The 22,377-nt window shown below is 46.8% G+C and overlaps 1 protein-coding gene across 1 annotated transcript in view; it reads left to right on the forward strand.

The window, feature by feature from the left end:
- The window catches only part of herc1 (HECT and RLD domain containing E3 ubiquitin protein ligase family member 1), a 339,275-nt gene that overhangs the window by 38,921 nt on the left and 277,977 nt on the right, over positions 1–22,377 (forward strand). The window contains exons 10-19 of the mRNA XM_059640184.1: positions 4,434–4,605; positions 4,700–4,834; positions 5,220–5,385; positions 10,250–10,375; positions 12,121–12,339; positions 14,734–14,886; positions 14,975–15,107; positions 15,839–16,030; positions 16,271–16,492; positions 21,307–21,480. Coding sequence (XP_059496167.1) covers positions 4,434–4,605; positions 4,700–4,834; positions 5,220–5,385; positions 10,250–10,375; positions 12,121–12,339; positions 14,734–14,886; positions 14,975–15,107; positions 15,839–16,030; positions 16,271–16,492; positions 21,307–21,480 — 1,692 coding nt within the window. The remainder of the gene's footprint in view (positions 1–4,433; positions 4,606–4,699; positions 4,835–5,219; positions 5,386–10,249; positions 10,376–12,120; positions 12,340–14,733; positions 14,887–14,974; positions 15,108–15,838; positions 16,031–16,270; positions 16,493–21,306; positions 21,481–22,377) is intronic.

The raw sequence follows: 22,377 nt of genomic DNA on the forward strand, positions 1-22,377 counted from the left end.
GAGGAACAGTGCGTGCAGGTGGTGAAGGGGGGGGCGGAGAACGGGCACATGCATGGGTGGTGGAGGCAGAGGAGGGGGAGAGTCAGTTTGTGTATGGGAGAGAATCAGTGTGGCGGGGTTGTGTGTGCGTGATAGTGTGTAGTGTGCTGGTGTCACCTGGAGTGTGACACAATCCTAAGATTCTGGTTAAGACTGTCCTTATGTGTACCGAGTTTGGTTAACAGCCTCTGCTTGGTGACTGTTGTTGTGTATCCCATAGAGCCAAGACCGAATGTCCTTGACCGCTGAAGTGTTCCCCCACTGGGGACCACCCCTGTCAGGCAATTGTTTGTTGGTGCCCATTCATCCATGTCGTAGCATCTGAGCGGTTTTGCCAGTGTACCATGCCTCGGGCCATCCTTTCCTGCAGCATGAGAGATAGACTACGTTGGTGCTGTCTTATAACTAACTAACTCCTCTGCGCGTGGTTGGTGGATTCCCATGTCTGATGGTAGTGTCCATGTTGAAGATCTGGCATGCCTTTAGATGCTATCCGTAGGCTTGTGTTAGAGTAAGAGGCTAAGGTGTCTGTCTGTGTTGGAGATGCGTGTGAGACTGATTCTAAAGAGTAGTCCATGGTAAATCTGATGGTGGACTATATAGTATTGTCCTGAAGCCTGTGTAATTTGCTGCGAACAATAGTCTGTTTAAAGTTTGGTGGTTTGAAGGTGAGAAGGTTAGTCAAGAAATTTAGGTCACAAGGGTCTCGGAGGGATAGCTAATTGGATTCAAAATTGTCTCGATGGTAGGAAGCAGTGGGTAATGGTTGAAGGTTGTTTCTCTGACTGGAAGCCTGTGACTAGCAGTGTGCCACAGGACTCACTGCTGGGACCTTTTGTTATTTGTTGTTTACGTAAATGATGGTAAATATACAAGGCATGATTAGTAAGTTTTCTGACAATACAAAATTAAGGCATATTGTTGATAGTGAAGAAGGCTATCAAAAATTAGAGGATTATTGATAAAATGGGACATAGTAGGATGAATGCATATACTCGTGTAGTCTTTTTCCCAGAGATGAGGAATTGAAAGTGAGAGGATATAGGGTTTAAGGGGAGAAAGGAACAATTCATGAAGGACCTGAGGGGCGGCAACTTCACGCAGAGAATGGTGAGTCATACGGAATGGACTGCTAGAGAAAGTGGTTGAGGCAGGTACAATAGCAACATTTAAAGACATTTTATTAGGTACACGAATGAGAGGGGTTTAGAGGGATGTGGATGAAATGCATGCAATTGGAACTAGCTAAGTGGGCACCATAGTTTTCATGGACTAGTTCAGGCCAAAAGGCATGTTCCCATGCTGTATTACTCTATGGCTCTACTGTAAGTGGAGGTGTGGGGAAGATCTTGAGGTGCTCATCCTTATCGATAATGTGTTGAAGGCTGTGAACAACTTGGCACAGTTTCTCCACTCCGGACAAGTACTGGACTATGAAGGGTACCCTGTCAGACGTATTTTTTTTTGGCTGTGGCTTGTCAGAACTGGTGATTAGTGAATTGAGATCATCAATTCTATGAGGGTTCCCTCCAACACCTTCAAATGTCTGTCTCATTCTTCCTCATCCAAACAGATCCTCTATGTATAGAGCTTGTTGATAGGGACGACTGATTTATTATGTTTAGGGTGTAAGCTAGAGAAGTACGTGCAGGAAAGAAGTATTGTTTGAACCTGTGCTTGAAAATGTTGGCAGAATGGGGAGCAAAATGGCATTGTATAAACTGCTACTTCAGAAGGAGAGCCAGGCTGAGTCTAAACAAAGTCTCACGCGTAACATGCATTGTCTGACCTAAAATGTTACCTGTTCTTGACATGGATAAAACTTAGTTCTCTCAGGACAGTGACTTGAAAGGAATTTGAGGATTTATGTATACATATCTTCACCAGTAGTGTGACCCTTTGATCTTTTACTAATAAATTCTGTACCTGATACTAGCTCTGTCACTAACACTTGAAGGAGTGATGCTCCGAGAGCTTGTGTTTTCAAATAAACCTGTTGCACTATAACCTGGTGTCATGTGATTTCTGACCTCAATCCAACACTGCACCTCAACATCATCTTTTCTTTACGGGAGAGCATGCTGAGGGGGACACGATTGACGTGTATAAGGTTATAAGGGGTATGGACAGAGTGAGTAGGGATCAGCTGTTCTGCTTGGTTGAGGGTTCAATCACGCAGTGACATAGTAAGGGGCAGGCATTCCGGAGGGGATTTGAGAAGACATGTTTTTACGTGGAAAGTGGTGGGAACCTGGAAAGGGAGTGTAGTGGAGGCCAAAAACTTTCCAACATTTATATATTTAAAGAAATTCTTGCTGTTGGTTTCTGTACGACTGGTTAGTTTACCCGTTGTAGTTTTATTTTTCACCTCTTCATTATTTTCTGGTCACCTTTTTGTTTCTAACCTACTGGCTTACCAATAATCTGGCTGCATAGCATCAAATCAAAATAGAAAAAAAATCACTATTTTTAACTTGCTTTAACCAGGCTTGGTTAATTCCTTGATAGAATTCTTCTCCCGCGATGAGAAATGCCTTTGCTAGAAATCTTGAACTTTTACTTGAATGTCTGCCATTGCTCTCAACTCCTAGACCCTCCAGCTAACTTTGCCCTCCTCTTAACGTAATTACCCTCATTTAAGTCTAATACTGTTGTTCCTGTCCCAAGTTACTCAATTTCAAACTAAATTCTACCACGTTATGGTCACTATTCTCTAGGGTAATGTTATTCTCTAGGGTAATGTTTTTCTCTGTGATCCTTGGAAGAATCCCTAGTACTGGATCCATGGCTTATTATTTGAAGAAACTTTTCCAAACATACTCTGAATTCTTCCTCATGGCTACCTCTGCCAATTTGATATGTGTCAATCTACAGGAAAATTAAAGTTACCTCCCAATTCACTGTACTGCCTGTTTTTATATCCTGTCATTATTTCCTACCATATTCTGTGCCTGACAGGTTATCATTTGGGGTTCTTTAGATTATTCCCACCAGTGTTTTATTCCCATTGTTGTTTCTTTCTGCCAGCATGCATTCAAAATCATCTGTTCCAAGATAATTCAGAGATAGTAAGAATTGCTAATGCTGGAGTCAGAGATAACGCAGTGTGGAGCTGGAGGGGACACAGCTGGTCAGGCAGCATCAGACAAGCAGGAAAGCTGATGTTTTGGGTTGGGACCCTTCAAAAACGTCCCATTTCTGAAGAAGGGTCCCGACCCAAAACGTCAGCTTTCCTGTTCCTCTGATGCTGCCTGACCTGTGTTCCTCCAACTCCACACTGTTTATCTCTTGCTCCAAGATCATTTGCTTTGGTAATTATCCATCTCTAACAAAGCTACCCCGCTGTCCTTTCCATCATATAGGAGCAAATTACTGCGGATAGTGGAATCTGAACTGAAATCAAAAAATGCTGGAGATGACAGTGGGTCAGGCAGAGAAAGCAGGCTAACGTTTAGAGTTTTGACTGTCTCCATGGATGTTACCTGACCTGCTGTGATGTGTAGCATTTTTATTTTCAGTCCTTTCCATCATGTTTGTCCTTTTGTAAAGTCGCATACCCCTGAATGTTTCATTCCTGATTTTGCATCTCCTGTAACCATGTCTCTGTAATAGCTATAAGATCTTAGCTTCTCCATTAATCTCTATTTAGGGCAACAATTCACTTGTGTTCTGATTAGTATGCAGATTTAAACAAAGACTCATTCATTCTGCATTTTTGCTGTTTTCCTCCCCCTTGACACTCTTGCTTTTTTTTAATGCTTGTGATATCTGTCCCACTCTGGGTTTTGTAACCTAAATAGGTGACCTGTAATGCTGCCATATCCTTTTGCTATATAAACCTACATTTACCCTTTCTTTCACTTGTCATTTACTGCTTTGCAAAGCCTTTCCTAATCCTTCAATTAGAAAATATGCTTGACAGAAGTCTAGTGATATTGTCACTGGACCTGTAATCTGGACTTTGAGTCTAATGCCCTGAGAACATGAATTTGAACCTGTGAGAGCAAATTCAGAAATGTGAAATCAATTAAAATTGTCTAGAATTAGAAACTGTTTGTCTAATCGTGACCATGCAATCACTTTTTATTGTAAAAACCAATCTGGTTCAGTAAATTAATCTTAGTGAAGAAAATCTGCCCTCTTCACCTGGCCTGGTCTACATCTGACCCATAGCAATTTGACTCTTAATTGCCCTCTGGCAATTTTGGATTACAATAAATATCAGCTTAGCCAGTGACCTCTAGATTGCATGAACTTTTTTTTCAAAAAATACACTTTTTTGCTTTGAATTCTTAGGTTGACATCTTTCTAATTTGCTGAATGATGCTGTTTGAAAATGAAAACTTTTGATTTAGATGCAATGTATCATCTGTGCATTCTTATTTTTATGTTAGATAATGAGGTGTATGCTTGGGGCAATAATTCTATGGGACAGTGTGGTCAAGGAAATTCAACTGGCCCAATCACGAAACCTAAAAAAGTAATTGCTTTGGATGGAGTAGCATGTCAGCAGATTTCTGCTGGAACTTCCCACAGCTTGGCTTGGACAGCATTACCCAGAGACAGGTTAGAAAATGTAACAACAATTTCCTCAACAGTATTTTAGACAAATTGCTATTTGGACACACTGTTCAGCACTCCCTCTGTTTTGTTATGACAGACAAGTTGTGGCTTGGCACAGACCTTACTGTGTTGATTTGGAAGAAAGCACTTTTTCTCACCTTCGATCATTTCTTGAATGGTACTGTGATGGAATCAACAATGAAGTTCCACCACTCCCTTTCCCTTCATCCAGGTACGATTGGCTGTTACATTGTTTGGTGAGTTTATTAACTTGTTAATGTGTTCAGATTTAGTGCTTTCACTTTAAAGCAAATGTGTTAACCAATACCGTTTCAAACCAAACCATTAAGTAACTGACTAATATCTTGGTAATCTTGAATTTGGGAAATACAACAATATTTGGATTTGTTTTTGGTGTTAATATCAAAGTATTTAAACTGTTGAGTCTGAGACTATTTAAATGCGTAGGTCTATGTTTCACAATTAAGTAGTGATTGTTTGGACAATATTTTGATATTTTCAAGCTGCTTTGATATTATAAATTTTTACATTCACCACATATCTTTTCTGGAATTCCAGGTTTAAGTCAAGCTTATTTTAACTATTTTTAAAAATAGGGAGCATCACAATTTTCTTAAGCTTTGTCTCAAGCTGCTATCTAATCATCTGGCACTGGCTGTAGCTGGCGGTGTGGCCACTAGTATCCTTGGAAAACAGGCCAGGCCACTGCGAAATCTATTATTCAGATTAATGGACTCATCTGTACCAGATGAAATCCAAGAGGTGAGTTATTTCATAAGTTTTTCTGTACTTGAATTGCTGTTGATTTTAATTATAGCACTGTTGAGATATTTGGTTTTGGTGCAGAGGTTTAATCTCAGTATGGGCCCTTCCCTCTGAGAGATAATGGATATGTGGCAAATTCATTGGCGAATGTGTACTAGTCTATGTAAGGCAAGTTCAGCCAGATGTACCGCATTATTAGATGGCTGTTAAGTGTCGCAGATCATTCAAGATTGGTACCTGTTGTCAAGCTGGTGTCGTTACTGATACCGTGCACAATGACACAAATATAATATCACCATTTTCCCTTGATATTGGCTAATACTTCCCATGTTTCTTGTCTCTGGTCTTCACATTGTGCTTGCAAGAAATCTTCATGTGGAGCTTTGAGGCACCCTGTCCTCTGGTTCCAGTTAGATTATATTCATAGATTAGTACGGCACAGAAAAGGCCCTTTGGCCCATTAAGTCTGCGCCAACATAACTACAGCTAAACGTGCTAATCCCATTTCCTTGTATTTGTCCCATATCTTGATATTTCAAATGCTCATCCACGTACTTTTTGAAGGTTCTAAGGTTTCCAGCCTTCACTACATTCCCAGGTTCCTGCATTCCAGATTCCCGCCACCCTCTGAGTGAAAATGTTTCTTTCTTCAAACCCCTTCTCAATGTCCTACCCCTTAGCCTAAAACTGTGCCCCTTCGTGCATGACCCCTTAACTAAGAGGAACAGCTGTCCTTTACTCGTCCAGTTAATACCTCTCATAATTTTGTACACTTCAATCAACCTTCTCTGCTCTAAAGAAAATTAATCCAAGCCTATCTAGTCTCTCCTTAAGGCTCAAATACTCCATCCCAGGGAACTTACTGGTGAAACTCCTTTGTATCTCCTTGTAATGTTATCACCTCCCTCCTGCGGTAAACTGACCAGAACTGCCAATACTCCCAGCTGTGCCCTGACCAACACTCTGTATACCTCCAGCACTACGTCCTTATGTTTATACTCTTATGTCATGACTGAGCATATGCCGTCACTTTCCTGTTAGCGTGCTCTGTCACTTCGGGGATCTGTGAATAATTACCCCAAATTCCCTCTGTACCTCAAAGCTACCCGGTGTCCGGCCATTCATTAAATACTCCCTCATCTTGTTTCTAATTCCAAACTGAGTCACCTCTCATATAGGAGGATTAAATACCATATGCCAGTGGTCTGCCCAAGCCATCTTTAAGGTTTTGGAGTAGATTTGTAGCTTGGTTGTGGGTGTTGAGTTTGGTTGACTCGCTGAGTTGGTTTGTTCCGCAGACGTTTCATTACCCTGCTGGGTAACGTAATCAGTGCAGCCTCTGATGAAGCATCAGTGTGTTTGGGGAATTGGAGAACTCCAAACGAAAGTACACAGAAAAGCCACACCCGGACCAGGTACTGAACTTCAACAGTAGCCATCCCCCCTCCACACACAAACAAAGCTGCATGTGAACACTGTTTAAACAGGCGACAACATACTGCAGCAACACAACTACCCAAAGAGGAAGAAGAATACCTCTTCCAGGTTTTCAAGGGTGATGGGTATCCAAAAACCTGAATCAGAAGATGCCTACACAAACAACATCAGGAAGATACTAAAAGCCCCGACACACCCATCACGCTACCCTACATCAGGAACACGTCAGAACTAACCACGAGACCCCCACGACCGCTGGGCATCAGCGTGGCGCCCACATCAACCCTACGAGGACTCTTCTCCCGAACTAAAGACCCACTCCCCGCGTGGACAGGACCAATGTCATCTACCAAGATGCTCTGCAAAGACTGAGAAACACTACATCGGACAAACAGGAAGGAAAATGACAACAAGGGTACATGAACACCAACTGGCTACAAAAGGATACGACCAACACTTTCACTCAATCCACATGGATAAGGACAACCACCAGTTTGACTGGGATAACACCAAAACCCTGGGACAAGCTAAGCAGAGATAGGCATGGGAATTCCTAGAAGCCTGCTACTCCGTGAAGAAAGCCATCAATAAACAGAGAACTCGACCCCATATACACTCTACTCCGATGGAAAACCGAAAGTGAGGCAATCCAGCTCAACGGAGTCCAGAGTTTAAAAACCAGGTGGGAAAACACACCGACAGTTCATCGGAGGCTGCACTGATGATGTTACCCAGCTGGGTAATGAAATGTCTGCGGAACAACAAACCAACTCAGTGAGCCAGCCAACCTCAATCATCTATATCTTCCTGTAACCAACAACCGTTGTCTTCATGTATTAACCGCTCTATCAATCAGGGCGTCATCTACAAATTTGCTTAACATTCCCCTCTCATTTCATCTATATCACTTCTGCCTATAACAAACAATTAAGATCCATAGACTGATCGTTGTGGTATACCTCTGGACACCAGCCTCCTACCACTATGCTTTGTAACCTATTGCTAAACCAGTTTCTGAACCATCTTGCCAAATTTCCCTCGATTCTATGTGATTTCACTTTTCTCAATCAGTCTCTCATGTAGATCCTTGTCAAAAGCTTTGCTAAAATCCATGTAAATGGCATCAACTGAACTTCCCATAAACGCAATCACCTTTTCAAAAAATTCTAACAAATTTGTTAGGCATGCATGTCCTGCTTCTGGCAAAGCTACGCTGACTGTCCCTAATAAACCCATACCTTTCCAAGTGGGTATTAATTTCCTCCTTCAGAATTTTCTGTAATAGTTTCCATACCAGTGACTTGAGACTCACTGCTTTGGAATGCATTCATCTTTCATCTTGCAAATGAGCCAGCACAGTCGCCACTATTGACTGCTTGTATACTTGGGAGATCTGCTTGTGAGAAGACGGTCACATTGAAGATTTTTGTCCCTTCATGAGATGCCAAAAATATGTAATTAAAATTGAATATCAAAACTTGAGCTTCCTTTCTTTATGGCTGCAAGCTGTCCATTTTTAGAATTATAGAATCATAGAATCCTAACAGTGTGGAAACAAGCCATTCATCTTTTGAGTCCACACTGACTCTCCAAACAGCATCCCGCCCAGACCAACCACCTACCTTATCTATGTAACCCTGCATTTTCCATGGCCAGTCCACTTAATCTGCACGTCTTTGGACTGTGGGTGAAAAATGGAGCACATTGAGGAAACCCGCACAGACACTGGGACAATGTGCATTCTCCACGCAGACAGTTGCCTGAGATTGGAATCAAACTCGGGTTCCAGGGATTGTGAGGCAGTCCTGCTAACCACTGAGCCATTGTGCTGCCCCATTGTTCACAGCTGAGAATGGAGGTCTCAGAATCCTACTCAGAAGCATTCTTGTCTAGAAAGTGAGCTTATTGCATTTTCAAATATGTTTTGAGTGTACCAAAGATGGTAACTGCTTCCAATGTTTATGTGGTAAGATCTTCATCAATTCAGTTTCTGTTATCTTGAACGCAAGATACTTGCATCTGTTGGTCACGTTGCAAGTAAATAAACAATTCATTTAGATATAATCTGGAGGTGTGGGTGTTGGACTGGGGTGGACAAGGTCAGAAATCGCACAACAGGTTATAGCCCAACAGGTTTATTTGAAAACACAAGCTTTCGGAGCCTTACTCCTTCTAACATCTGTGGAAGGAGTGAGGCTTTGAAAGCTTGTGTTTTCAAATAAACCTGTTGGGCCATAACCTGGTGTTGTGCGATTTGTGACTTCATTTAGACTGTCATCTTATTCGATGCTTGATGCTGTTCTAAAACTCCCTGGTATAGTTGAATTAAATGCAGATCCACCATCGCTTTAAATGGAAAGCATCATGGATGATATAATAAACAGCATCCAGCAAGAATAGAATTGCAGAGGATTCGTTCTGTGGAATATGCATGAGGCAAACATCTTTTGTAGGAAAAGAACTAATGCAAGAGTTTGTAACTTCCACAGATGAATTTTGTTCTTCGACAGGCATTCTTTGAACATCTGCAGTTCTTGTTTTATTCAAGTGATAGAATGGCTACTCTGGTTTCCTTGTTGGGGAAATAAACATTTTCTCACTTGTTTGGAAGGGAAGTAATTGAGTTAATAAGGCTTCAAGGCCTGTTAGTATCTATTAATTGATCTGTTAATTGATCTATTAATGAGGCGGCATGGTGGTTCTGTGGTTAGCACTGTTGCCTCACAGCAGCAGGGACCTGGGTTTGAATCCACCTCCGGTAACTGTCTGTGTGGATTTTGTACATTCTCCCCGTATCTGCATGGGTTTCCTCCCACAGTCCGGAGATGTGCAGGTGAGATGGATTGGCCATACTGAATTATCCGTTGTGTTCAGGGATATGTAGATCGGGGGTGGGTTATAGTGATATGCGTCTTGGATGCTCTGAGGGTCGGTGTGGACATGTTACGCCAAAGGACCTGTTTCTACACTGCAGGGGTTCTATCATTGTTGATCTATTCTATGATTTTGTAATTGAATAGTCAACTGTCTTAATTAGTGACTTCAAGCAAATCGCCCCTGGAAGTTTTTGCCCAGAACTTAGAGAGGTGATGGCAAGGGGTCAGTATCTCTCTAGGCCAATCTATCCAATTTCTTGCCGTTCCTCCCCACTTCTAATGAGGAAAAGAAAATCATACTCAAGTTGTGTTTACTATGAATGATGAATAGTGCACTGCCTTTTTTTCCCCCATGCTGAAGGAACAAGTGAATCAGCTCACATTGTTTCTTTTGTAGTATCATTTCAAAATTAATTTTGGAGATAAAAGTTACCACGTCTTAGCAATAAAACTTGTGTTGATTTTGGGGAGAGTGTAAAACATAATTATTTCTTTGTATGTTTCTGTGATGCTTTAAAATAGACGTGAGCTTTCTCTTGGTGTTTTAGGCGGTTATTGAGACATTATCTGTTGGCGCCACAATGTTACTTCCACCATTGCGAGAAAGAATGGAGTTGCTGCATTCGCTGCTTCCGCAGGGCCCTGATAGATGGGAAAGTTTAACTAAAGGACAAGTAAAAATTTTGTTGGATTTTGCATTGATTATTAATATTTTGCTTTGCATAATAAATATCTCTGCTGGTGAACTAAGTCATTCCTAGAAATCCATCCAGGCCCCTCATGGTTTTTTTTCCACAACTCAAAGGCAAATTTGTCTTGTTCTTTGTTCTTTGCCTTAAATAACCCAAAGGAATTCAATCTTTCCTCATTCCCAAAGTGTTTACAGGAATATAAAATTCTCGTAAATTTCCTCTCCAGTGCACTAACACTCTACCTGCAATGTGATGCGAATTGCCTGCTGTACGTTAAGTAGTTATTATTTTCTGTTATATCGCAGCAAATAATAAACATCCCAAAAGTATTACTTTAATTTCATTAATCCATAGATGTATGTTCCAAGGTCCTCCATTCCCCCACACATCTCAGAATCTTTCCATGTATTGTTTATTCTCTCACCTCTGTTGTTTGACCTGAACCTATTAATTTTCATTTCTTCAGCTTTGCCTGCTGCAAAAGAGTTGCACGCATCTGCTCATATTTCCAGATCCTGGTGCCTTAAAGATTGTTCATTTAACTTGGGATACCCAGATGTAATGAAGAGAGCAATTCTAAAGGTCCTTTCAGTTAATGGATTTAAATATGACTTGCACATCAACTTAAATTTCATATTATTTGAAGAGTAAAATGGTGGTTATTCCTGTACACCTGTTTTGACATTGTATTTTTGATGCTAAATATTAAATAATAACAGAATTTTACAAATTTAATGACTTTTCACACATTTATTAGCAGTTGAACCCTTTTTTTCTCTCCGTATTAACCTGATCTTGTCAGATATTTGAAACATTGAAAATACTTCAAATAAAATCTATAACTGCAATTACTTTGAAATTTATTTAAGCATGATCAAATCTTTGTCTCCTGGAATTAAAGAATATGATTACAAACGTTAAAGCATTTTAATGCATACATTGAGCCAGTCGATGCCTCCTCTACATGGTCTCGTTAAATTGTCAGACTGTTTATCCAACTTCCACTGTTGAAAGAGTGTAAATTTGCCTCTTTCAACTTGAACATCTCTAAAACATGTTGCCCATGTATTTATTCTCATCAGGTCCTGTGCACCAACCATCGCATGCTCATTGACTTAACATTTGCCGCTAGTTCAACAACATGTTGCTCTTAAAACTCTTATTCACTTTCTCAAATGCTTTCATGATCTTTTCCCCCTCCACCTGTGTAAGCTACTCCATCCCAAGAGCACTGATCCAGAATTCCTATTACCCATCTGTTGCCATTCATACCTTTAGTTGCTGACCTCTAAGCTCTAGAATATTCCTTTCCTTAACACCTTATGTTTTGATTTCTTCATTTAAAATTCCAAAAATTAAATTCTTTCTCTTTGAACAAACTTTTGAGCATGTACACAACTGTGGATTGATGTCAAGTTTTGTTTGATAATGCTATTGTGCTGAGAAGAATCTTAAATTCATTTTTACCATAATTTATTTTACCAAATGCAAGTTATTCCCGAAGAGCTGCAAACAAATAACCATATTTACTCAGATATGAACTTCTTTAGTTTAATGTAGCTGTAATTTACTGTGAGTTTTAAGTTGCCCAGGCTATAACAAAAAATACACAAACTTAAAAAAAAAATTGCTGACCCAACCTTGTGACTTTTCTAGTACTAATTTGCAATGTTTAATTGTGTCGCAGCTATGCATTGATTTAACATAAATGTCACCTTTATTTCCAGAGGATGCAATTGGATATTATTCTTACAAGCCTTCAAGACCATACCCATGTAGCTTCTTTGCTCGGCTATAGTTCTCCTCCTGATGTTGAAGCCTCCTCAACAGGACCAAATTACAGCTGCTTCCCTGATTCCTCATTCAACTCCCAATCCAGTCATCCTGATACCCATCTGGCAGAAATATTAATGAAGACCCTACTAAGGAATTTAGGATTCTATACTGTAAGAAGCTTTCTATTTGTTAGCAACTGTTTCACACAGATGTCTTAATATGAGCTATAATATCTTCAACCTGATGAGCCTTGTATTTATCTGATTTTCCTGATACACCTAACTTGAAGAATGGGTTTTATTTCTAGTTCTTTATCAAAGGGGAAGTCATAGTCAGTGAAACTAATCATGAGACTTCTAAGATAATACCTGCAGGTAATGTGGGCTTGTTATATATGTTGGATATAGGAATTAAGCTCTGAGCTGTATCAGTCAAATGATTTCTTGGGATGATTTATTTCTCTTAATTTGTGCAAATGTGTTAAACTTTGAATGTAATTTGAGGTACTTTGGATCAAGGAGCATTTGGCCTTATGACCTAATGTACTGGTCAGAAGTTTGGGTTACAAAATTAAATTAAAGAAACGAGAGATTTTTTTGTCAAATAAAATGTTCTTCATTACCTGTGGGAATACCCTACATTGTGAGGCAATGTACTCCTAAATGTTCGCTGTATGTTTGTTTTCAACAGTTGGACATTTCATCATTTTTACATAGAACATAGAAAAGTATAGCACAGTACAGGCCCTTCGGCCCACGATGTTGTGCCGTGGAATAATCCTAATCCAAAAATAAAATAACCTAACCTACATTCCCCTCAATTCACTGCTGCCCATGTGCATGTCCAGCAGTTGCTTAAATGTCACTAGTGACTCGCTTCCACGACTACCGCTGGTAAGCTATTCCATGCGCTCACAACTCTCTGGGTGAAGAACCTCCCTCTGACGTCTCCTCTATACCTTCCTCCTAACACCTTAAAACTATGACCCCTCGTGGAAGTCAATCCTGCCCTGGGGAAAAGTCTCTGGCTATCGATTCTATCCATGCCTCTCATTACCTTGTACACCTTGATCAGGTCACCTCTCTTCCTCCTTCTCTCCAGAGAGAAAAGTCTGATCTCAGTCAGCCTGTCCTCGTAAGACAAGCCCTCCAGTCCAGGCAGCATCCTGGTGAATCTCCTTTGCACCCTCTCCAAAGCCTCCACATCTTTGCTATAATAGGGCGACCAGAACTGGACGCAGTATTCCAAGTGTGGTCTCACCAGGGTTTTGTAGAGCTGTGGCATAACCTCGCGGTTCTTAAACTTGATCCCCCTGTTGATGAAAGCCAAAACACCATATGCTTTCTTAAAAACCTTATCCACCTGGGTGGCAACTTTGAGGGAGCTATGCACTTGAACACCAAGATCCTGCTGTTCCTGCACACTGCCGAGAATCCTGCCTTTAATCCTATATTCAGCATTTAAGTTCGACCTTCCAAAATGCATCACTTCGCATTTATCCAGGTTGAACTCCATCTGCCATTTCTCAGCCCAGCTCTGCATTCTGTCAATGTCTCGCTGAAGCCTGCAATAGCCCTCGATACTATCAACGGCACCTCTAACCTTTGGGTCATCAGCAAACATACTAACCCACCCCTCAACCTCCTCATCCAAGTCATTTATAAAAACTACAAAGAGCAGAGGCCCAAGAACAGAGCCCTGCGGGACACCACTCAGCACTGACCTCCAGGCAGAATACTTACCATCTACAACCACTCTGTCTCCTGTCAGCCAACCAATTCTGAATCCAGACAGCCAGATCACCCTGTATCCCATACCTCCTGACTTTGAGTGAGCCTGCTGTGGGGATCTTTATCAAATGCCTTGCTGAAGTCCATGTACACCACACCCACTGCTTGACCCTTGTCAACCTGTCTCGTGACTTCCTCAAAGAACTCAATAAGATTTGTAAGGCATGACCTGCCCCCTCAAAGCCATGCAGACTCTCTTTAATCACGCTATGTTTTTCCAAATAGTCATAAATCCTATCCCTCAGAATTATTTCCAATTCTTTTTTTGTCTTTGAAATGTTGTTCCTGCACCTGCACCTGCATCTACTATTTCCTCTGGCAGTTCATTCCACACACACCCTGTACGAAAAAGTTGCCCCGCAGGGCCCTTTCAAATCTTTCACCTTAAAAATATGACCGCTAGTTTTGAAATCACTCGCCTTAAGGAAAAGACTTCCTCTTCATCTTATCTATGCCTCTCATGATTTTATAAACATCTAGAAGAACGCCCTTCAACCTCCTCCTCTTGAGTGAAAAATGCCCCTGCCTATCCTTATGACTCATTCCCAGCAACATGCTGGTAAATCTTTTTCTGAACCCACTCCAATTTAGTAATATTCTTCCTACAGCAGAGCAATCAGAACCCCACACAGCACTCAGGAAGGTCTCACTGACATCCTGGACAACCTCAACATAATGTTCCAAGTCCTGTTACGTTATTCAATGTCATTTCATTAAAACCTTAAATTGTATTAAATCTAGCCTATAACATTAAACTATTAATGCTTTAAATAGGATCAGGCGTTTGGAGAGCTGGAAAAGAACAGTGACAAGCAGCTTCTGGGGACATCGTCTGCAGAAAACAGCCAACCAGCTCATTTGCATGAACTGCTGTGCTCACTGCAGAAGCAACTCTTGGCATATTGTCACATCAACAGTGTCAGTGAGGTATACCTGTGGAGCTTTATTTGTAAAGTGTATATTTGAGATATTTGCTGATTTTTATTGATGACCTTAAATTTGTTTTCCAATTTAGAGCTCCAGTAGTGTAGCTTTATTGCACAAACATCTACAGCTCTTACTACCTCATGCAACTGAAATTTACTCCCGTTCTGCAACACTGCTGAAAGAAAGCTCCTGGAATGGAAGTGTCAGAGACAAGCTTCAAGGTATTGGTTTCTTATTTACTTGAACTTCATTTTATTATATTTCTACTTTGTTGTAATGACAGAATACAGCCTAATTAACAATTTTGTTGCTTTTAATTTCTTCACAAAAGTTCTATTGGTGTTTATATTTCCATGTAGGACTGGAGCTCTCTTTTACATTTCCATGTAGGACTAGGCTGTCTTTTTATTTCTATTAGCTTAGCCTTCCATTCCTTGTAATCAGTCATTCCCCACAGTAGATCCGTATTTTAAACACAGTGAATAAAAACTTTTTTTCGAAATTCTAGCTGGAGACATTAGTGACTACTTGATATTTATGGCTCTGCTTACCTCCCCTAAGAGTAGTAATATTATCATAATGTCTGTCAGATTCTTTCATAATCTTAAACTCGATCAAGTCTTCTGGTAGATCTATTAGAATCAATTTTTCATAGTTCTTGATAGCTATCTTCGAAGTATTTATTGAATAATGTCATTAGTCAATCAGATGTTCCTTCAGTCCATCAGGAAACCAATCTTGTTTTAGTTATGTACTTTTGAGTGTTGCCATTAGTATCAATACTGTGTGTAATTTCTAAATATTAAATGTTGTCCCATAGTTGCAGATTTCTGCATGGGATCCCTCTTACTGGAGCGTTCTGATTACTCGCAATTACTTGTCTTTACCCACAGCTGCATACACCTAGTAAATAGATTTTTTTCATATACCTTCACAGAATTGTTTCTTGCAGGTGTCCTGTATGGATCAGCAGCAGGGAGCATGCTGTGTCAGATCATTAACTCTTTACTGCTACTGCCTGTCTCTGTGGCACGGCCGATACTAAGCCATCTACTGGATTTATTGCCTTCGTTGGATCGCTTAAACCGACTTTTACCTGCTGCGGTCCATTTAGAAGAACAGGAGTTGCAGTGGCCGCTGCACGGTAAGCAGTGTGCTGAGGCACATGGATTGTATGGAATGCTATAACTTGATCATATTGTAACGTTGAAGAATGGCAGAAAATGCTGCAGTTGTGATAACAAGAGATAAACGAAACAAAACAAGTGGGAACCGATCTCTTTTCAGAACTTAAACCTTGCAGTTTTAAAAATTTACCAAAGAGTTTATAGAAATAGCCTGTCATGCTTTTAACTATTCATTTCTTTTGGCACCTGTGCTGTAGGTACAATTGCAAGTGCTGAGCCTGATGATTTGGCAATACCTCAGCCTGCTCAGCCTTGGGTATGGCTTGTAGATCTGGAGAGAACTGCAGCACTGCTTATAGGCCGTTGTCTTGGTGGAATGCTACAGGGTCCACTTAGGTCTTCTGAAGAACAAGATACAGTTCGTTGGCTGAAAACAACCCTCTTCAGCAACGGATTGGAAATGGATCTCCCCCAGCTAGGTAAAACTAATGATTTAGCATTTTGAGAGTGCGAGAGAAGATTGATAAATCTTTCTTGGTCTGTGTGTGTGTGTGTGTGTGTGTGTGTGTGTGTGTGTGTGTGTGTGTGTGTGTGTGTGTGCGCGCGCGCGCCCCTCCCTCCCTCCCGTCTCGGCCTCGGGGTGAGTCCCTGCCTCCCTCCCTCCCGTCTCGGCCTCGGGGTGAGTCCCTCCCTCCCTCCCTCCCTCCCGTCTCGGCCTCGGGGTGAGTCCCTCCCTCCCTCCCTCCCTCCCGTCTCGGCCTCGGGGTGAGTCCCTCCCTCCCTCCCTCCCTCCCGTCTCGGCCTCGGGGTGAGTCCCTCCCTCCCTCCCTCCCTCCCGTCTCGGCCTCGGGGTGAGTCCCTCCCTCCCTCCCTCCCTCCCGTCTCGGCCTCGGGGTGAGTCCCTCCCTCCCTCCCTCCCTCCCGTCTCGGCCTCGGGGTGAGTCCCTCCCTCCCTCCCTCCCTCCCGTCTCGGCCTCGGGGTGAGTCCCTCCCTCCCTCCCTCCCTCCCGTCTCGGCCTCGGGGTGAGTCCCTCCCTCCCTCCCTCCCTCCCGTCTCGGCCTCGGGGTGAGTCCCTCCCTCCCTCCCTCCCTCCCGTCTCGGCCTCGGGGTGAGTCCCTCCCTCCCTCCCTCCCTCCCGTCTCGGCCTCGGGGTGAGTCCCTCCCTCCCTCCCTCCCTCCCGTCTCGGCCTCGGGGTGAGTCCCTCCCTCCCTCCCTCCCTCCCGTCTCGGCCTCGGGGTGAGTCCCTCCCTCCCTCCCTCCCTCCCGTCTCGGCCTCGGGGTGAGTCCCTCCCTCCCTCCCTCCCTCCCGTCTCGGCCTCGGGGTGAGTCCCTCCCTCCCTCCCTCCCTCCCGTCTCGGCCTCGGGGTGAGTCCCTCCCTCCCTCCCTCCCTCCCGTCTCGGCCTCGGGGTGAGTCCCTCCCTCCCTCCCTCCCTCCCGTCTCGGCCAAGGGGTGAGTCCCTCCCTCCCTCCCTCCCTCCCGTCTCGGCCAAGGGGTGAGTCCCTCCCTCCCTCCCTCCCGTCTCGGCCTCGGGGTGAGTCCCTCCCTCCCTCCCTCCCGTCTCGGCCTCGGGGTGAGTCCCTGCCTCCCTCCCTCCCGTCTCGGCCTCGGGGTGAGTCCCTCCCTCCCTCCCTCCCTCCCTCCCGTCTCGGCCTCGGGGTGAGTCCCTCCCTCCCTCCCGTCTCGGCCTCGGGGTGGGTCCCTCCCTCCCTCCCTCCCGTCTCGGCCTCGGGGTGGGTCCCTCCCTCCCTCCCTCCCGTCTCGGCCTCGGGGTGGGTCCCTCCCTCCCTCCCTCCCGTCTCGGCCTCGGGGTGGGTCCCTCCCTCCCGTCTCGGCCTCGGGGTGGGTCCCGCCCTCCCGTCTCGGCCTCGGGGTGGGTCCCGCCCTCCCGTCTCGGCCTCGGGGTGGGTCCCGCCCTCCCGTCTCGGCCTCGGGGTGGGTCCCGCCCTCCCGTCTCGGCCTCGGGGTGGGTCCCGCCCTCCCGTCTCGGCCTCGGGGTGGGTCCCGCCCTCCCGTCTCGGCCTCGGGGTGGGTCCCGCCCTCCCGTCTCGGCCTCGGGGTGGGTCCCGCCCTCCCGTCTCGGCCTCGGGGTGGGTCCCGCCCTCCCGTCTCGGCCTCGGGGTGGGTCCCGCCCTCCCGTCTCGGCCTCGGGGTGGGTCCCGCCCTCCCGTCTCGGCCTCGGGGTGGGTCCCGCCCTCCCGTCTCGGCCTCGGGGTGGGTCCCGCCCTCCCGTCTCGGCCTCGGGGTGGGTCCCGCCCTCCCGTCTCGGCCTCGGGGTGGGTCCCGCCCTCCCGTCTCGGCCTCGGGGTGGGTCCCGCCCTCCCGTCTCGGCCTCGGGGTGGGTCCCGCCCTCCCGTCTCGGCCTCGGGGTGGGTCCCGCCCTCCCGTCTCGGCCTCGGGGTGGGTCCCGCCCTCCCGTCTCGGCCTCGGGGTGGGTCCCGCCCTCCCGTCTCGGCCTCGGGGTGGGTCCCGCCCTCCCGTCTCGGCCTCGGGGTGGGTCCCGCCCTCCCGTCTCGGCCTCGGGGTGGGTCCCGCCCTCCCGTCTCGGCCTCGGGGTGGGTCCCGCCCTCCCGTCTCGGCCTCGGGGTGGGTCCCGCCCTCCCGTCTCGGCCTCGGGGTGGGTCCCGCCCTCCCGTCTCGGCCTCGGGGTGGGTCCCGCCCTCCCGTCTCGGCCTCGGGGTGGGTCCCGCCCTCCCGTCTCGGCCTCGGGGTGGGTCCCGCCCTCCCGTCTCGGCCTCGGGGTGGGTCCCGCCCTCCCGTCTCGGCCTCGGGGTGGGTCCCGCCCTCCCGTCTCGGCCTCGGGGTGGGTCCCGCCCTCCCGTCTCGGCCTCGGGGTGGGTCCCGCCCTCCCGTCTCGGCCTCGGGGTGGGTCCCGCCCTCCCGTCTCGGCCTCGGGGTGGGTCCCGCCCTCCCGTCTCGGCCTCGGGGTGGGTCCCGCCCTCCCGTCTCGGCCTCGGGGTGGGTCCCGCCCTCCCGTCTCGGCCTCGGGGTGGGTCCCGCCCTCCCGTCTCGGCCTCGGGGTGGGTCCCGCCCTCCCGTCTCGGCCTCGGGGTGGGTCCCGCCCTCCCGTCTCGGCCTCGGGGTGGGTCCCGCCCTCCCGCCTCGGCCTCGGGGTGGGTCCCGCCCTCCCGCCTCGGCCTCGGGGTGGGTCCCGCCCTCCCGCCTCGGCCTCGGGGTGGGTCCCGCCCTCCCGCCTCGGCCTCGGGGTGGGTCCCGCCCTCCCGCCTCGGCCTCGGGGTGGGTCCCGCCCTCCCGCCTCGGCCTCGGGGTGGGTCCCGCCCTCCCGCCTCGGCCTCGGGGTGGGTCCCGCCCTCCCGCCTCGGCCTCGGGGTGGGTCCCGCCCTCCCGCCTCGGCCTCGGGGTGGGTCCCGCCCTCCCGCCCCGGCCTCGGGGTGGGTCCCGCCCTCCCGCCCCGGCCTCGGGGTGGGTCCCGCCCTCCCGCCCCGGCCTCGGGGTGGGTCCCGCCCTCCCGCCCCGGCCTCGGGGTGGGTCCCGCCCTCCCGCCCCGGCCTCGGGGTGGGTCCCGCCCTCCCGCCCCGGCCTCGGGGTGGGTCCCGCCCTCCCGCCCCGGCCTCGGGGTGGGTCCCGCCCTCCCGCCCCGGCCTCGGGGTGGGTCCCGCCCTCCCGCCCCGGCCGCGGGGTGGGTCCCGCCCTCCCGCCCCGGCCGCGGGGTGGGTCCCGCCCTCCCGCCCCGGCCTCGGGGTGAGTCCCTCCCGCCCTCCCGCCCTCCCGCCCCGGCCTCGGGGTGAGTCCCTCCCGCCCTCCCGCCCTCCCGCCCTCCCGCCCTCCCGCCCCGGCCTCGGGGTGAGTCCCTCCCGCCCTCCCGCCCTCCCGCCCTCCCGCCCTCCCGCCCTCCCGCCCTCCCGCCCCGGCCTCGGGGTGAGTCCCTCCCGCCCTCCCGCCCTGGCCTCGGGGTGAGTCCCTCCCTCTCACCCTAGGGGTGTGTGTGTTTCTCATGCGCTCTCCCCATCGTGCGCTCGCCTCGCCCCGCCCCTCGCCCCACCTCCTCTCCTGCCTCCCCCCCTCCCCCAGCATGCGTCGCTGTTGCTGTTTGTGTGTCTCTGTGTCTCTGTCTCTCTCGCTCTCTGTCTCGCGCTCCCCCCCCCCCCCCCCCCCCAGCCAGTGACATAATGGTACTGAGTGGGATAGTGATGGCTCATTCAGAAACTGACAGATTAACACAGTATGCTAAATTGAGAATCTCAGCTAACTTGGAGGCTCTTAGGAGAAAGTGGGGACCCTTAGCAGATGCAGTAAGCTCTCCAAAGCGTAAGTTCAGGTCAGATAATCTAGAACAGATAATATTGTAGCAAGGAACTACTGTGTTGTTTTCATTCACTCATGGGATGTTAGCCAGCTCTTATTCTTTCGTCCCTATTTGTCCTGGGAAGGTGGTGGTGAGTTGACTTCAGAAACCACTGCAGTCCATATATGGTGCCGTTGCATTAGGAAAGGGGAGTTTTTAGAATGTTGACCTAGCAACTGAAGGAACGATAAGATGTTGCAAAATCAGGATGGCGAGTATCGTGGAGGGAAAGTTGCAGGTCATCCTGTTCCAATATGTCTATTGCCCTTTTCTAGCTGGAAGTGGTCATGGGTTTGGTAGGTGCTGTCTAAGCAGCCTTGCTGATTTTCTGCAGTACAACTTGTAGATAGTGCCCACTGTTGCTACTTAGTGTCAGTGGCAGAATGACTGAATATTTGTAGATGCGATACCAGTTAAGTGGACTGCATTGTCCTGGATGTCAAGTTTTTTGAGTGGTGGACCTCCATTTATCGAGATAATTGGGGAATATTTCATCATAGTCTAATGATTTAATTTCTATATTCCATATTCATCCTATTCTTAATGTATTTCATCAATGACCGTCCTGCCACCCGGTCAAAAGTAGGGATGTTCAGCAGCATTGTTATTCCTCCAAAACTGATGCAGCCAGTGTCCGAAAGCGCAAGAATTAAACAATATCCAGGCTTGGCCTGGCAAGTGGCAAGTAACATTTGCACCACACAAATACCAGGCAATGACTGTCTCCAATAAGATATCTCCAGGAAGCATGTGCAGGCACAGCTTCAGATTTTTCTGGTGAAAGTAAACAAAAACTGCGCAGATAACTGCAGTAGTTTTTATGATGAGGCAAATTAATTCTGATGACAAACGCATTTTAATAAATGAGTTTTGGTATTTGTGCGTATTATAATTTCACCCGATGTATTTAAAATATTTTCAAACCCTAAGTTCAAAGACAATTTAATGGATATATGGACATTAAAAGAAAACTGTTTGTGATGCAGATAAATGCATGAGCTCTCTGCTGGAAGTTGCACTGTCTGGAAATGAAGAACAGAAACCTTTTGAATATAGCCTTGGTGCGGAGAATATTATGCTTGTTGATCTGGCTTTGGGTTCGACAAAAGAACCTGTCAACGTTCTGTGGCTCAAAATGCAGGACTATGCTGTCAGCAAAGGTAAGTGGACCAGTTCACAACTACAGCTAAGTAAATTTTCTTTGGAATTTAAATATGTATCTGACAGGCACTGGTGAGGAAAATAATAAAGTAATCAGGATGGATACAATGCTGTGCAGTTCAAGATGTGCCCAGGACATAGTATAAAAAATCGAAAAGAACTGCAGATACTGAAAGTCGAAATCAAAAGCAGAAATTAGTGAAGAAGCTCAGTGGGCCTGGCAGCAGCTGTGGCGAGAAATCGAGTTCATGTTTCACGTCCATTGACTCCTCAGCGTACTAAGGTACTAGAGCGAGCAAGCAAGCAAGGGATAATGAGAGTCAGTGGGGTCATTGGGTGAGAAGGGGTGGGAGAATTGAAGGTGGAGTGAGGAATCGGGTGAAAAGGTATTGAGGGGTTGGGGGAAGGCTTAATGAGGTGTGGAAACAACGAGTAGTAAGGGACAATGGGGACAAAGTGGCAAGAGGATTACAATGGATGGGGTGGAATCAAGGGTTGGTTACAGAGTCAGAAAAATGCACATCAACCCATCATGTCCAGCTAATTATTCTGATCTTGTTTTCTAGCACTGTGCCTTGGCATCACAAGAGCACATCTAAATATTCTTGACATATATTGAAGGATTTTGCCTCTATTTCCCAGTGAGGTACAAAAGGGACAAGATATAGTGAGGGCGAACAGAATAAAAGGGGAAGTGAGGGTCAGAACGTAAAAAGAGCAGTGAGGGATAACAAGGCAAACAGAATTTGGAGTGGGGGACAAGGAGGATCAAGGGTAGTTTGGATGGAGGAAAGGTGTAGGCATAGAATTACAGAAGTTTATAGTTGACAATGAATTGAAACTTGTGTTTTTTTTTAAAAAAAAAGGGATACCTCAGTGTGTTCGTGAATGGAAAT

The sequence above is a fragment of the Stegostoma tigrinum genome, chromosome 36 (assembly GCF_030684315.1).
Source record: "Stegostoma tigrinum isolate sSteTig4 chromosome 36, sSteTig4.hap1, whole genome shotgun sequence".
NCBI classification, from domain to species: domain Eukaryota; kingdom Metazoa; phylum Chordata; class Chondrichthyes; order Orectolobiformes; family Stegostomatidae; genus Stegostoma; species Stegostoma tigrinum.